General features: G+C 38.4%; 1 protein-coding gene across 8 annotated transcripts in view; it reads left to right on the top strand.

The window, feature by feature from the left end:
- sh3glb2a (SH3-domain GRB2-like endophilin B2a) overlaps positions 1 to 15720 on the top strand; it is a 37922-nt gene that overhangs the window by 20573 nt on the left and 1629 nt on the right. The window contains exons 8-12 of one of the 8 annotated variants that reach the window (XR_015496949.1): positions 1240 to 1329; positions 1676 to 1776; positions 7668 to 7866; positions 9666 to 13759; positions 13859 to 15056. Coding sequence is in view for 5 of the 8 variants with exons in the window: in XM_087263004.1 (XP_087119130.1) it covers positions 1240 to 1329; positions 1676 to 1776; positions 4700 to 4714; positions 7668 to 7866; positions 9666 to 9773 (513 nt within the window). In the remaining 3 variants the exon portion in view is untranslated. 8 annotated transcript variants of the gene reach the window in all.

Here is a 15720-nt window from a genome sequence, read left to right on the forward strand (position 1 = left end):
AAACCATATCGTACCACTCAGTGGAAACGGGCCATAATAATCATAACTGGTTATTATGTACTGACAACATTTGTTTCATATTAAAACACTCTAACTACTTAAAGACAGACAAGCAAGATTGAACCGATTCGATGACATGGTAATTGTAACCGAACCGTGAGACCAGTGTAGGTTCACACCCATAATATATATATATTTATTGATTACATTTGAGACTGCAAGGTATTTTTATTACAAGTTATTGCTTTCTTTTCGTTGTTTTATACAAAGAGTAACAGAGTTGTAGTTTTTCCAAGATATTTATTTATTTTCATTTTGTTTCAAGTGTTTGAAACTTTCAGATTGTCTTGATCACAACTTTGTTTAAACTGTATATTGACTTCACGTTCATCTGTGTAAAGAAAAAAAAGAGAAAATCATTTACTTTTCATAATTATAATTTATAATTGAACCTATATATACATAAATACTTATACTTATTGAACAGAAATTCACAAACACATAACATATTTCTAATTATATAAACTTTATTGAAGAAAAAACTGACTGTGTTTGATTATTTACTCACCTGGTCTGCTGCTTTTCTCTCTCCAGTAGCCGTTCCTTCTCTTCTGACCAATTGGCCCTCATTGAAAAATACGCTATCGGGACAAATCAAATCGTACTTGCTACAATATACATATATAAACCTTCACAAATACACGACTTTTCTTGGTACTATCATTTAAAGGGTATTCACAAGTAAAAAAGAAAGTATTAATATTAATAATATAAAAACTAAAATTAAAAATGATAAACAAAAATATATTGAGCTTATTCTGCGATGCTGTAGTGTGCTCGTTTTTGTGATTGTTTTATAACTTCTGATTCAGTTGCCTATGGGGGAAATGAATATAATAATAAATGGAGGAAATCAGTCAAACTATTCGTGTTCATCACTATACATCAAAAAGTAGAATAAAAGAATAAGAAAATCAAGTTTGCAACATGAAGCAGCATTACAAGCTTTTTTTAACGTCTAAAAATCAATGGAAGTGAATGAGAACTGAAGTCCAAAAAGATTGCAATGACTGCTGCCACTCATACGTGAATAACAAGGTCAATATAATAAGAAATAAAATACAAATGATAATAATTAATTATAGTAATATTAGTAGCAGTGATTAATTAATGAATGCATGGTGTTAATGTAAATTTGCCTAATGTGTTTGTTTTGCTCTCTCTGTGTGTGTCCTGCAGTCGGAGCAGGAGTTGCGGGTCGCTCAGGCAGAGTTTGACAGACAGGCTGAAGTCACCAGACTCCTGCTGGAGGGCATCAGCAGCACACACGTCAGTCTTGTTTGCACACACGCACATGCTGTTTGAACAGGTTAATGCCATCTAAACAGGCCGCTTTATTCAGATAACTTTCAGCATCAGCTTGAAAGCTTTTCTCTGACAATATAATTTCAAAACATCACTGTCATACTTTAACAGATGATAAAGAATCTGTCATCCATATGCAAACACATCAAACACATCATGTGCTGCCTGTATTTGAAAGAGACTGGTGTGTCTGTGTGTGTGCGCCTGTGTGTGTGTGTTTGTGTGTGTGTCTGTGTGTACTGTTTTAATCAGTATTAGTCGTTTCAGATGAAATAATCAAATGTGTGTGTGTCTCTCTGTATGTGTGCAGGTGAATCATCTGCGCTGTCTGCGTGAGTTTGCGGAGGCGCAGGCCATGTATTACAACCAGTGTCACAAATACATGCAGGAGCTGCAGAGAGAGCTGGGCAGGTGAGCAGATGGTGTATTCAGAGATGTTTCCAGGGTTGCAGCTGGAAGGACATCTGCTGCGTAAAACATATGCTGGAATAGTTGGTGGTTCATTCCACTGTGGCGACCCCTGATAAATAAGGGACTAAGCTCAAGGAAAAAGGATGGCTCAATAGTGTGCTAGCATGGCCTTACTTCATAATTTTTGTCAGTGCTTCTTCCACTCAATCCAAAGTTACTGTCACTGTTCGTTACTACAGTCTACATTTTGTTAGCTATCAGAATGCATACATATGTTTGTTAACAAATATGCAACTTAGTTCATCTAAAGCAGGGGTCATCAACCCTGTTCCTGCAGAGCTACCTTCCTGCAGATTTCAGTTGCAACCCTGACCAAACACACCTGTTTGTAATTATCAAGTGCTGCTTTAAGCTGTGGTCACACTAGAATTTGAGCATGCGAAATTCTGTCGTACAGTGCTGCGAAAAGGGGCAGGATTAAACAAGATGAAAGTTTCAGTCGCATCATTCTCGCTCGAGGTAATGCCTACAGTAAAACTGTACGAGTAGCACACATATCATATGAGAAGCACTTCTCACAAAACAGACGCTTTACACACATAAATGCTTGTGTATAAATGTTTATTAAGAACTTTTCTATGAACAGGAATTGATAATAACTGCAGATCAATGATGTAAAATAGCCTACTGGAACGTCTGTAATTATATAAAATAAATAAATCAATGAACATATATGAACACATAATGCCCCTTACAGTCCTGGATATGTTATCAACTACAGAATAACTACACACAGCAGACATTTCGTCATTAGTTAGGTTCAAAACAACACAAAGTATAGCTTACAGTCAGTGAAAACCTTTTATCTGTGTCTGTAATCTTCAGCAGCACATGTAGCCTCTGTTAGAGAGTCATTCAATCATTCCCAGTTCATATTAGTCCAAAAGCTGATGATAAAAATGAACACAAGGCAGTTTGTTACATTTGCTGAAGAAATAATGCGCCCCTTTTTTCCCGGCTTCCCCTTTTTTTTATTATTCACTCTCGCAGTTTCTGATTGGCTCGGGTTTCAAAAACACGTCAATAATCAAGTGCACGGTATTATCAAGAGCTCAAGAAGATTAGATCTAGACGGGCAGCGAGCGCAAGCAAGAAAGCGAAACCGCTCGCGCTTCAGACTGGCTCGTAAAAAACTACGAGGCACAGGGTAGATTCTGCTCTACTCCATGGCTTTGTGGCTGTTCACCAAGACGACGACTAGGTTTGTTTGAGCCCGGATCGACCATGGCTCGTTATTATATGTAATATAATGCTGTAATCTCTCGCCGTGTATTTCAAACATTGCAGAATTTTGTTTTCATTCTGGCTTGTTGTGTAAGCAAATGATGTATCTCTGTAAACCAATAGCGTTCAGCTGCGCGTCTAGCTCTGGTTTTTGGTACCCTTTCTCGTGTTTGGTACTCTTTCCAAAAGGTGCCAAAAAAGTGGTACGGTACGGTTCCGTTCGGTACACCTTTTGACAGTGGAAATGGCCATAAAAGCGTACCAAACCAAACCGTACCGTACCACTCAGTGGAAACGGGCCATTGCACACTCAACAGCAGAGTACATGAATGTAGTGGCGTCCCAAATGGAGCACTAATGTTTTCTACTAAGTGGAAATTTAAACCGTTTCCCTAATGACGCTTGACGGTTGCCAAATCAGTAAAATAACCAGACTATCAAATAATACCTGCCATGAGTGTAATGCTGTGTTCACACCAGACGCAGAACGTGCAGATAAATCGCGCTTTTCGCGCGTAAATAGCCGCGTGAACATTTGAGCTTACTCGCTTCATTCGCGCGTCAAACCCCGCTTCATTCGTGTGTCAAATTCACTTCAGAACAGACGCGGATTCGCGTGATGGGCAGGGCTTCTGTCTGCCCGGTGACTCTAGCTTCATAGCAAAAGGGCTAACATGGATTTTATGAAGAAAATAACAGTGTTCATGTGCTTTATGAAGGATGATAAACAGCGTCGATACGTTTAGAGCCGTGTCTGAGTCCACTACATCCTTTCAGAGGTGCATCCAGCTCTTTAAGCTCATAGACTCCTCCAGAAACTGAACCTGACTGATGGAGGTTTTCAGTGGTGCTCTGACTGAGCCCAGCCCAGTTTGATGAACTTCTTATCAGTGTCTGCTGGGGGATTTCATCTGGGACACTGACAACAGGCGATACGTCACAATCACGCTCCCACAAGAGCAAGCTCCTGATTGGTTAACGCGGTGCGAATGTCCGCTGAAGTTCAGATTTTCGAACGCGAGCGATTCGCGCGTCAAACACGCAAAACGCTCAATTTGCGTCACGCCATTCGCGCCATGCGCACCGCGCAATTCTCGTCATTCGTGCTATTTGCGCGTATCGCGCCGCAGGATGTCTATTCGCGCGTTTGCATTGACTTAACATGTAAATCACTCGCGCTTGACGTGCGTTCCGCATCTGGTGTGAACGCAGCATTACCGCATTCACCATCGGGAGGAGCTATAATCACTCCCGTAGGAAAATTTTGCCTTCATAATCAAAAATAAATAAAGTTATCCAACAAGTTCGCCCAATAGCTCCGCCCCTTCCACTACATGAGCAAAGCTGCTTTCTTTGAGTGTGTGAAGTGTCCATCATTACACACTTCATTTTACCGGCTGAATGAGTGCATCATCCGGGTATTTAACGTGCACTTTAACAGTTTTCAGTGTGAACGCACTACTTGGACTATTTATGCTACAAAATGGTGTAGAATAGTGTGTAAGTATGCAATTTGGGACGCAGCTTCAGACTTTTTTGTTTTGAACGAGGAAAGTGTTAAACGTATGCTTTTTAAATATTCTTATAATTTTCTAATATCGTAATGTCTGTTTTTCTTCTCCCACTCCTCTGCTCTCAGTTCCAGTGGAGACATGTGAGTCCTGAGTCTGTTGTCTTGTTAGTCAGCATGCCCCACTGATGATGCCTGTTGTCTGATTAGTGTATTCAGTTGTAAGTGTTAACGACTTTTTAGATTTATTTAAAGTCGACTTTTATGTTATTAAAGTCGAGTTGACGTTGACTAGTTTATGGTGACATCGTCAATAAAACACAAGATGCAACACACCACAATTTGCTATTTTTAGCAGAATACACACAAAAATATACACACGCTGTTTGGCAGCTCATAACCCATTGCAAAAACAATGCAACATGTGACCAATGACTAATTTTTGTGGAAAACAAATGCATTGTCAACACTTTCAGTTTGTTAATAATGCAACATTAGCAATGGCTAATTTCAGTGCAACATAAATGCAGTCAACACATTGATCTTGATACTACTAAGACTGTAAAAATAACAAATATCTTTAGTGCAAAAGTAATGCATGCATTATCAGTACATAGAACACCAATTCATGGCAACTAATTTAATAACAACATAATGCAAGAAGGACAAAGGTTATAAGCCGACTCTTTTAAAGGCTGATTTATACTTCTGCGTCAAGCACACGCGTATTTATTGACTAGTCTAACAAACAAACGTACAAAACATAACAAAGACAGAAAAGAAAGCAAGCAAGGAAATAAAGATTTTAGATAAAAGAATGGCAAATCTACCTCAGTTCCACACAACTATTAAGTATTCTTTTGTTTGATCAAACATAATTCACTGTGTTTGGACCACGTCAGACATATAAAAGGATTACTTATGCACATCACCTCAAAAACAGAGGAGAATGGCCCTGAAGCGCACAGCATAAGGTAAGAGATGACAGCCTCCTGTGCTATCTGGGGCTGCTTATTGATCATAAATGTATTAATAATTGATATGTGAATATAATTTAGTAAAAGGAATGCAAAAACCATATGAGCACCGGAAAGAGCTTTCATTTGAGCTATAACTTGTACATGTGTCATATGAAAAATTTGAAAATGAACCAATGTAAAATACCCAGTTCGGGTATCCAAAATACTGTGTATTTAAGTGTAAATAACTTCTGTACAGGTGAATAAAAACCAAAGTGATGCAAATGTGCATAAAATATAAATTCTACACTTTCAAACTAAACCACTTACGGGGGTCTGCTGCAATGCTAGCCCTTTAAATCTTAAAGCGAAAGTCAATAAAGTCATGGACCCAGTACCGGGCCTGCAGAGTTTAACTGGTTAAAAGGGTTAAAAGTACAAGACGTACAGGATATATGAGGGAGTACACAAATTACAAAAGTTATGTGTACTTAAAACAAATAATTTTGGGTTCTAAATGTCTGTTTAATATTGAGGAATGTCTGTGTGCGGGCAGAAAGTTGAGGCAAAGAATGGGTTTTCCCTCCTTTTTTTAATCTTATCTGCCACGTCATTTGAAGTTCGGACAGAGAGAGAGAGCCGGGACAGTCTGCGAAATGTCCTGTTATAATGAAGTTGTCACCCAGGGATCCTCACACAGACTTGCTGAACCCAGGGGTCATGAACTCATGCAGAAAGGAACCCAGACCCCTTTTAAGAATCAAAACAAAATTTTACCTCCAGACTGTACGTTACAAAATGCACGACACCGCGCAAGACATGTGTCGTGGGTCATGCCAGTCACTCGACGCAGAAGTATAAACCAGGCTTAAGAGTCCTGCTCAGACACAGATTTTACCCTTATGTGCGTGTCAAAAAGCTGCTCAAAATCTTGCTCAATTCAGGCCTTTTCGCGGTTTCTGCTCATTTTAGTTATCAGACGTCTCCTCTCACTGTGTGGATCTTCACCCCGTTCACCTGGGATGATATTTACACATAAAGTTTGCCACAACTTCACAGTTCATTCACAAAACATGTCAGCATCTACACATCGCAGAGGACAACAGCCAATTACATTACTATTTTAGGGCTTACTCACACTATGGCATCCGTACCGTGCCCAGGCCCGTTTCCCGGATCGTTTGAGAAGTGTGAGTGCGCTGAATCGGGCTTAAGCACGGTTCACTTGGCCGGCCCTGGCCCGGTTGGAAGAGGTGTGCCTGAGAACGGTTCACTTGGGCTTTGGTGCGGTACGCTTGTGTGTGAGTGCAAAACGCGCCAAAGCCCGAAACTGAAAGCGAGACGTGACTTTTAAGGGGCTGTTTCATATGGATTTATTAATCATTCTTACTGTTCAGTGATCGCAAACTGCTGTAGTTTATTAAAGACGCAAACCCCTCACTTCACGACAGCTGCGCGCCTTCAGCAGATCTCCTCATTCCTGCAGCACGAGAGCTTTATGATTGTTTATGAGCGCCAAAAGTGGCGGATCTGTCCGGTAAAATATCTGACTGCGTGTCCCCGCATCCCTAAGGACTTTTTGGCGAAATATTTGACTGCATGTCACTGCATATCAAACCACTGAAACGATATAACTAGAGAAATCTCCACTGTGCTACTGGGTGAGAGTGCTTCTCACTGAACAGCGCAGCAGAGATGACGTAAGTGTGCCGAGGCCCATTTATGGTGTGAGTGCAGGCCGTCGGGGGAGACGGGAGGGGGGACAAGCGTGCTTTGGCCCGGTTTAAGGCAACTGTACCTACTGTGAGTACGGCCTTAGTGTTGTGTAAACACCATTGGCCAACAACTGCGTGAGGTTTATTGCTTGATGTAACTGGCTGACGATTTAAATTTCATGTGAATCATTCACACTGACATAAGAAAAATAACATTTCAATTAATTTCAGTCATACGAGGGCAGTTTCATTCAGTGAACCTACATTTGTCTGTAACTTAAGGCTGCCATGTAGTTTAGATCAAAAATCATGTGATCTGTAGTGCAACTAATCAAGACAGAGCATTAAAGTCTACCAATCGACTAATCTGTGCAACCCCTCTCAGTAGTCAGCATGTCCCTGATGGTGTTTTTTGTCTCTCAGAAGGTGTCCTGACTCTCTGGAGGTGAACTGTGAACCGTCTGGGAGCCCGTCAGACCTGCTGAACTCTCCGTCTCCGCTGGACTCAGACACTCTTCAGATTGAGGAGGTCCAGCCTCCTGCCAGTGGCACACGCAAAGCCCGAGTCCTGTACGACTACACTGCCGCAGACTCCAGTGAGCTCTCACTGCGCGCAGATGAGGTGAGAGCAACCAACGATGTGACCTAGAATTAAAACCTCCATTAATGAAACACTTTACTAGGGGTGTGAATTTACACTGGTCTGACGGTTAGGAATAAGCCGGTGTAAGATTCTGAAGGTATAACCTTGGATCACAGTGATTACTGCTCTAAAATATGTTCCCTTAAATATCTGGGTAAAAAACAACAACTTTCCCCCATTGAACACAATATATTTGATTTTAAGAAACATTTGAAATATTTTGCAGCAGTAATCAGGCTAAATAATAAAGTTACTGATTGGCTTCTGCTGTCTTCATTAGTTTCAAAAACACCGATTTCTTTACAGCTTGATCTTTCTTTTCTGAGGATATAAAGTAAAGTCACTGCACTGTTCAAGTCTAGAGCAGCCTTGGATGTTGGTTTATAAGCGATTTGTTTCGCAGATGTTTGCTGAATCTTGCGCTGACAGGTAGATTTTGATGTGGAGGCTCCTTTTCTGCTGGAAATACTGTTGCCCTAAAAAAACAACATAATGTAGACCATTTCAATGTGGTGATGTCATTGACCCATGAACATTTCTTGTTTTTGTTGCCAAACTATTTCATAACTGTAGAAAGAGGCAAATCAATCATATATTATGGTAAAACAGCTGCCATAACATTATTTATCAATTTGTGGACCTTTTTGAATTCTTTGATGCTGTATAAATTAAAAATGTATAACAGGAAATAGGTTAGGACCATTGTTTTTGTTTACGTCCCTCAAAATGGTCTTTAGTCATAAAAAGTATGTTAAAATGACCTTACATATACCTTATGAATGGTATAAAATAGTTTTGTTTGTGGTTTTAAAACTTTTACTTCTAACTGCGGTAAACCTTGAAACAGGTTATTATCCCGTCCCTACTTACAGTTCCAGTGTAGGTGTGCACCGCACATATGTGTTTTGGCAAAACCTGATGAAGGCAAGTGTGTGCAGTAAAATATAAAGCTGTTTTTTTTTTTTTTTTAATAATTGCCATGATAAAGGCTTTTTATTGTTTTCACTTATTTTTCGAGTGCCTCGGACCTATGATTTTGAGATTTTGAGTTCAAAATATTACGAGAATAAAGTGGAAATGAGTTAAAACAGGTTAAAATCGCATAAAGGAATAGAGTAGAAGATATAAAAACAATAAACTAAACTATGAAAAACTAGTAAAAAATGTGTTGAAACAGTTGTAAAAGGTATAAAGTTTAGGAAATAAAAACAACTCGCTATTAAAAGGATTAAAAACAGGGTAAATGTGTCAAAACAGGTGTAAAAAGAAATAAAGTATAAGAAATAAAAACAATAAAATGATTAAAAACAGGTAAAATGTGTTAAAACAGGTGTAAAAGGAATAAAGTATAATAAATAAAAACAGCAAACTATTAAAGGGAATAAAAACAGGTAAAAATGTTTTAAAATGGGTTTAATGTATAAACAAAGTATAAAATATTAAAACGATTAAAATGGGTTTAAAAGGAATAAAGTATGGGGAAAAAACAATTAAAACAATTAAAAACTAACTTTAAGAATGTGTTAAAACAGGTTTAAAAGTAAAGTATAAGAAATAAAAACAACAAAGAACTAAAATGATTAAAAACTAATTTAAAATGTGTTAAAACGAGATTTATAAGAGTAAAATACTCTTATAAATGCAACAAAGAAATAAAATATTTAAAAATAATTATAACGTGTTAAAACCATTTTAATAATAATTAAAAAAGAAAGAAAGACAAATAAGACTGTGAACTAATGGAATGTTTTTCCTCTGTGTTCTGATTGGACGCTCAGCTCATCACCGTGTACACAATGCCTGGAATGGACTCTGATTGGCTGATTGGCGAGAGAGGAAACCAGAAGGGGAAGGTGCCTGTTACATATCTAGAGCTGCTGAGCTAAACACAAACACACACACTCTTCCACAACTCAAACACTGATTCTAGCTTTAACAGCCAAACTAAATCATGGACATCACCGAGATCAACCCACATTTATTTACTACAAAATATATATTGTGTGTTATGTGTGCATGTGTTGACATGGGCTTAATTTTTCTCTTTATTTGAATATTGATGATGCTATTAGTGTAAATGGGCTCATTAATATTGAACGATGCTAAATGGAAAGCAAGTCATCACAGAAATAATATTACCCGTCCCTCTTTTTTTAATAGTAAACATGAAATATTAAATGATGTCATCACTCATTAGGATTACAGTACAGAACAAACCTCAGAGCTGATCATATTCAATCGTTCATTCACATATGCCTGGAAGTCATTATGAGCACATGCATGTGCTTGTTTACTGCACTAGAAACTGTTCTGGGGTCAGTCCGAATGTCTTTCTGCCTTCAATATACACAGAATGATCTCTGTTCGGGACATCACTGGACTAAGCTAAATAATACACCTTCACAAGTTGATATATTTGCACTCATTAGTTTCCTAGAGAAGCCTAAATGATGAATTAAACACAGCCTTAACTGCATCTCATGTAGATGGACGAAATGTAAAGCGCTTCACGCCAAACGAAGTCTACATGTTAAAAAAAATATTGTGTTTAAAAGTCAACATGTTTCAGAACATGATTGTTGATCTCTAGCCTTAAATTCCTCTTTGGAAAACCTGTACTTGCATGAGGAAGCTGACAGTGTGGTAATGCCTTCTTGCTGGTCTCTTAAAATTTGACATGATTTACAGAAATGTGGAGAGTTTTAGAGGTGTGCGATATGTTTTACTAATGTACAAGCTGATATTATTAAATATATAGACCTTTTTCTTGGATCGCAAAATTACCCATTATGCTTTGCGTGTATGCGCAAGGAGAATGCGAAGAACTTCCGGTGGGCAGCTGATGCGTGTAAACAGTCACATTTGGACAGCTTTGAAACGATAGTTTTAATCTATTTTACCTGCTTTTATCCTCTTTGAACTAACACTGTTGTCCATCAGCAGCATCTCCTGGACTGATCATTTAAAGAAATGCGATCTAATAGGATGGAAAACAGCTGCTGTGAGGCGTTTCCCCCTCGTTGTCAGACGGCATCTTCTGCAGTTTAAATGAAGCCTCGTCATCGCTAAAGTCAACATTTTCTCTTTATTTCAAATATATAACCAGCCCAAACAAATGTAATTCACCAAAATGTTTGACACACACACGTAGCCTGTACTGTGCCACAGACACACTGATTTAATAACTGTGACAACGTGAAAATATAGGCTAGTGTCATTTCGAAATGACAGAAAAACACAAACCGTGGTAAAAACAACACACGAAATAAAACACAAACGGCTCGCGATTAGAACGAACAGCAAATCAGCAGCAGAGGATCAATAACAGACTTTTATTGGTCAGTTTTGTAAATTGCACGACTTTCATACCTGTTAAGTTTCATGCCAGTACTCTGGTTTGCTCTCTCTCTCTCTGTGTGTGTTAAAGAGCCGCTGAGCTAACAGGCTGACACACTGTATTTCTGACGGCAGACGCGTGAACTAGGAAAACGTTTTTCTCGGATTTCTGACGCGCTTGAACCACATGTGACAGATTATAACGGCTTTAACAGACACATTTCTAAGTTGTGTGTCACAAAAACACTCTTGTTATCTATTAAAAACGTCATTGAAACCCATTTTCGGATCGCAAATTACCAGTTGTACACGCTGTGAAAGGAAGTTTTTAGCATTCTACCGGAAGACGCTGGTCGCTATGGCGCCCTCCATGCAGCAGCCATGAAAAAGGTCTATACCATGTCACGCTTTTTGGAAAAACACAGCTTGAGTATCCAAAAGTAAGCATTGACTGTATAATTAGGCCTGTCATGATATCTATTTTTCATTGTAGGATATACTGCACCAAAATATATTGCGATAAACAATATTATTGTAATTTTAAAGGGCACATAGTTTACCCCTTTTTTATGATTTAATATTAATATTATGGTTGTTCTGAGTGTGCCAGTTTAGTTTCAGTTCAACATACAGTTCAGATGTTTTTATTATAATCTGTTCAAAAGTGTCATGTTGTGGGTGTGTACACAGCTCGCTGTTTTATGGGGCGTGTTGCTTCACATGAAAACTAGTTTCCGCTTCCCGCTCAACGTAACAAGGGGCGAAGCCAAGAGCTCCTACGTTCTGTGTTTGCAACAGACAGGCAGACAGGGAGAAGCTAAGCTAGGATCAGCATTCAGCCGTACATGTACGACTCAAACGCAGACCAAGCAGAGAGTACACAATCATTTGTGTATTTGTATAGTTTTACAGCCAATTGTGTGCTAGTTTCAAGTGCCGAGCTTGTATACCGAGACTAATAACCACGCACACTGATTTAACTTTGACTGAGGCACCAGATGTGTCAATCGAAGCTGCGACGCAGCACACCAGACACTCTCAGTAGCGCGGCAGAAACATGAAGTGTCTCGAATCGTCGCGCCACGCAGCACCATGCAGCGCCATGCATTCCAGAACTCCAAACACTGTCCTCAACCTGGGCAAACATAACGACGCCCCAGGTCAGCTGCTACCCGTGGCGCCCAGCCGCTGACCCGAAGCGTGCACCCCGACAGAAACCCACGCCCAGAACTTCGAAATGCACGGCGTCACGCCACGCAATGAGATCTGGTGTGCGACCTGCAGGCAAGTTCAGAGCTTCTGTGTTTGTGAGAAATGCAAACGGCTGAAGTTTAAGGTAGACGCAATAAAAAGTACACATGTTTGCAAACCTACCTAAAGTTACAAACAATAATTCCGATTACAGCGATCATGTGGTGAATGTTGATATTGTTTTGAGCCCAATGAGCCTTACATCTAAAAATAGAGCAAGGGTGTTCCTTTAGTGACATCACTTTGAGTCACACGCTGAAAATGGCGGACGTGAAACAAGAAACTGAGGATATGGTGATTCGCCTGTCAATCAATATTGGTGGGCGAGGGGACCACACTCCTTCAAGTTGCTGTCGCTCTGAAAACCTCTCCAATTGGTCCACCGTTTTTATGTTGTTACATTGGGAAAAAAAAAGTACTGGGTGTGTTTATATCACCCCAATATGATGGTCTATAAACTATACTTGCACACATGTCTGTCCAAGCAGCTTGAAAAGTAGATTTTTCATCATAGGTGCCCTTTAAGACCTTTTTATGCCACTCATTATATAATGCCAGAATGACAATATAATATCATCATAATGCAAGTGCACTCTTGCAAAGTTTGTGAAAGTAGAAAGTCTTTAAACTTGATAATGTGAAATGCACTGCAAAAGATGTCAAACTTGAACATAATACATGTGTTTACATAGAAAAACAATTGAAAAATAGTGCAGTGTATTATACAAATGCATTCTGTGTGAACAAGTCCTTAAATGCAGTCAGAATGAGCCTACAATACCTTACAGAAGTCTTATCGTGGATGTCAGTTGTAAGAGCAACAAATAATAACTTGACTCCTAGTTGATCATTTGTAAAACTGTCAGAAGGTGGATTTCTCTGATGAATCATTTATTAAGCTGCATCCTAATTATCACAAATACTGCAGAAGACCTACTGGAACCCACATGGACCCAAGATTCTCACAGAAATCAGTCAAGTTTGGTGAAGGAGACATCATGGTTTGGGGTTACATTCAGTATGGGGGCATGCGAGAGATCTGCAGAGTGGCAACATCAACAGCCTGAGCTATCAAGACATTTGTGCTGCCCATTACATTACAAACCACAGGAGAGGGCAAATTCTCCAGCAGGCGCTCCTCATACTTCAGCATCCACATCAAAGCTCCTGAAAGCAAAGAAGGTCAAGGTGCTCCAGGATTGGCCAGCCCAGTCACCAGACATGAACATTATTGAGCATGTCTGGGGTAAGATGAAGGAGGAGGCGTTCAAGATGAATCCAAAGAGTCTTGAACTCTGGGAGTCCTGCAGGAACACTTTCTGTGTCATTCCAGATGACTTAATTAATCAGTGATTTGAGTCATGTAAGAGATGTATGGATGCAGTCCTCCAAGCTCATGATGGAGTCAGACACAATATTCATTCTGTCTCCACTGCAGCAGGACTTTATATTCTATACTGGACATTATTTCTGTTCAGTGATGAGACTTTTGTCTCAGCAGAGTCAGACCTTACTGTCCTAATCAAATCATTCAAAATCAAGACATGATCATATTTTATTTTGGTCAAATAAGTGTAATCTAGAGGCCTTTACCTTTCATATAAGCCACTTCTGATACCAAATGATCAACTAGAAGTCAAGTTATTATTTGTTGTTACTAAACCTTGGATAGGCGACAAGACTTTTGTCAGGTAGTGTATCTTCAAATGAACAAAAATATCCAAGTTTTATTAATTTATTTTTGTATGATTAATGATATAGTTTAGTAATATAATACAAGCAAAAGTGTCATTTATACCCAAAGAGACATCACAAACCAAATTAACCAAATTAATATTAAGTTAAAGTACATTATAAAAAAATGAATCATTTTTTGAAAGAATCATTTGAGTCACTGATTGATTCATTAAGACCTACTGGAGGTTATTTCTCCGAGACCAGCCAAGACCATCACAAACACACACTAATTATTGTTATCAAAAAACTAAATATGCTTTTTAAAAATGTATCGCACACCTCTACAGCAGATATAGAGTAATGCTAACCTTTCTGACCTGATGTGTTTATAATTCTACTGTATTTCTATTATTTTTGATGTGATGAGTGTTGATTATTTAAGCCACATTTGATTGATTTCTGTCATAATGAACCCATTACACCGCACAACCTGCTTTATATGATGTCTTTAAATAGATTCATATTTATTTATCATTAATTATTAGTTTATAGATTATATTTATAGCTTCATTACTGTGTATTTATTATATTAAATCTGGTTTGTTTTGCTTTGTGTGTGCCAAAGTGCATTGAAACATTGATATTGTGTTCAGGGTGCATTATTTATTTGACTATTTATTTATGTATCTTCTGATGTTTTTATTGTTTTATATGGTAAGTTATTGTGGTTTATGTAAAGTATAATGGCCAAAACGTTAATGAACCTGATAGAGCTGCACTGACGCTCTCTGCTGGTCACTTCTTGCATTTGTTTTTGCTCTCCGTTGTATTTAATAGGACTCTCCAAGCCATGCATAGAGAACTAAGCCTAATAATGTAATAAAAGTCCTTTTTCTTGTTACTGATCACCTTTTTTACTGATCATTTAAATGCATTATTAGATCTGCACGTTTTAGATTCAGATTTATTTGGCGGTTCAGGATGCAATGTACACTTAATTCAGTTTGTTTGCATACATAGATGATGGTAGTGTTTACTTAACAAAGTCAACAGAGATACAAGGGTAATTACCAGTGACAGGAAGGGCTTTTATTTCAGTTTCTAGAAACAAATGATGTGTAACGAGATTGGGTGTACTTACTTTATTACTTTAAGACCTGAATATATCCAAACTCTGTCAATGATTACCTATTAAAAGCATTTGCATAACGACATGAAGTCACAGGTGAAAAACTAAAGAAATTACATAAGTATAGGAAATCATAGCTGAAGGATACATTAAAGTGACAGTAAAGACATAACAAAATAATCTATTTTCAATAAATACTGTTATTTTATGTTTTCATCAACATTGAAAGCAGCACGGCTGTTTTTAATATTGGTAATAATACTAAATCGAGCATTAAAACATTATATTTGAATACTTCTTGAGAGCTCACATGACACTGAAGAGTAATGATGCTGAAAGTTCAGCTTTTCCGTTACAGGAATGAATTATATATTAAACATACTCTAATAGAAATGAGCTATTTTAAATAATAGTAATAATAATAATATACAGTGGGGAAA

The sequence above is a fragment of the Danio rerio genome, chromosome 8 (assembly GCF_052040795.2).
Source record: "Danio rerio strain M-AB ecotype USA chromosome 8, GRCz13ab, whole genome shotgun sequence".
Taxonomy (NCBI): domain Eukaryota; kingdom Metazoa; phylum Chordata; class Actinopteri; order Cypriniformes; family Danionidae; genus Danio; species Danio rerio.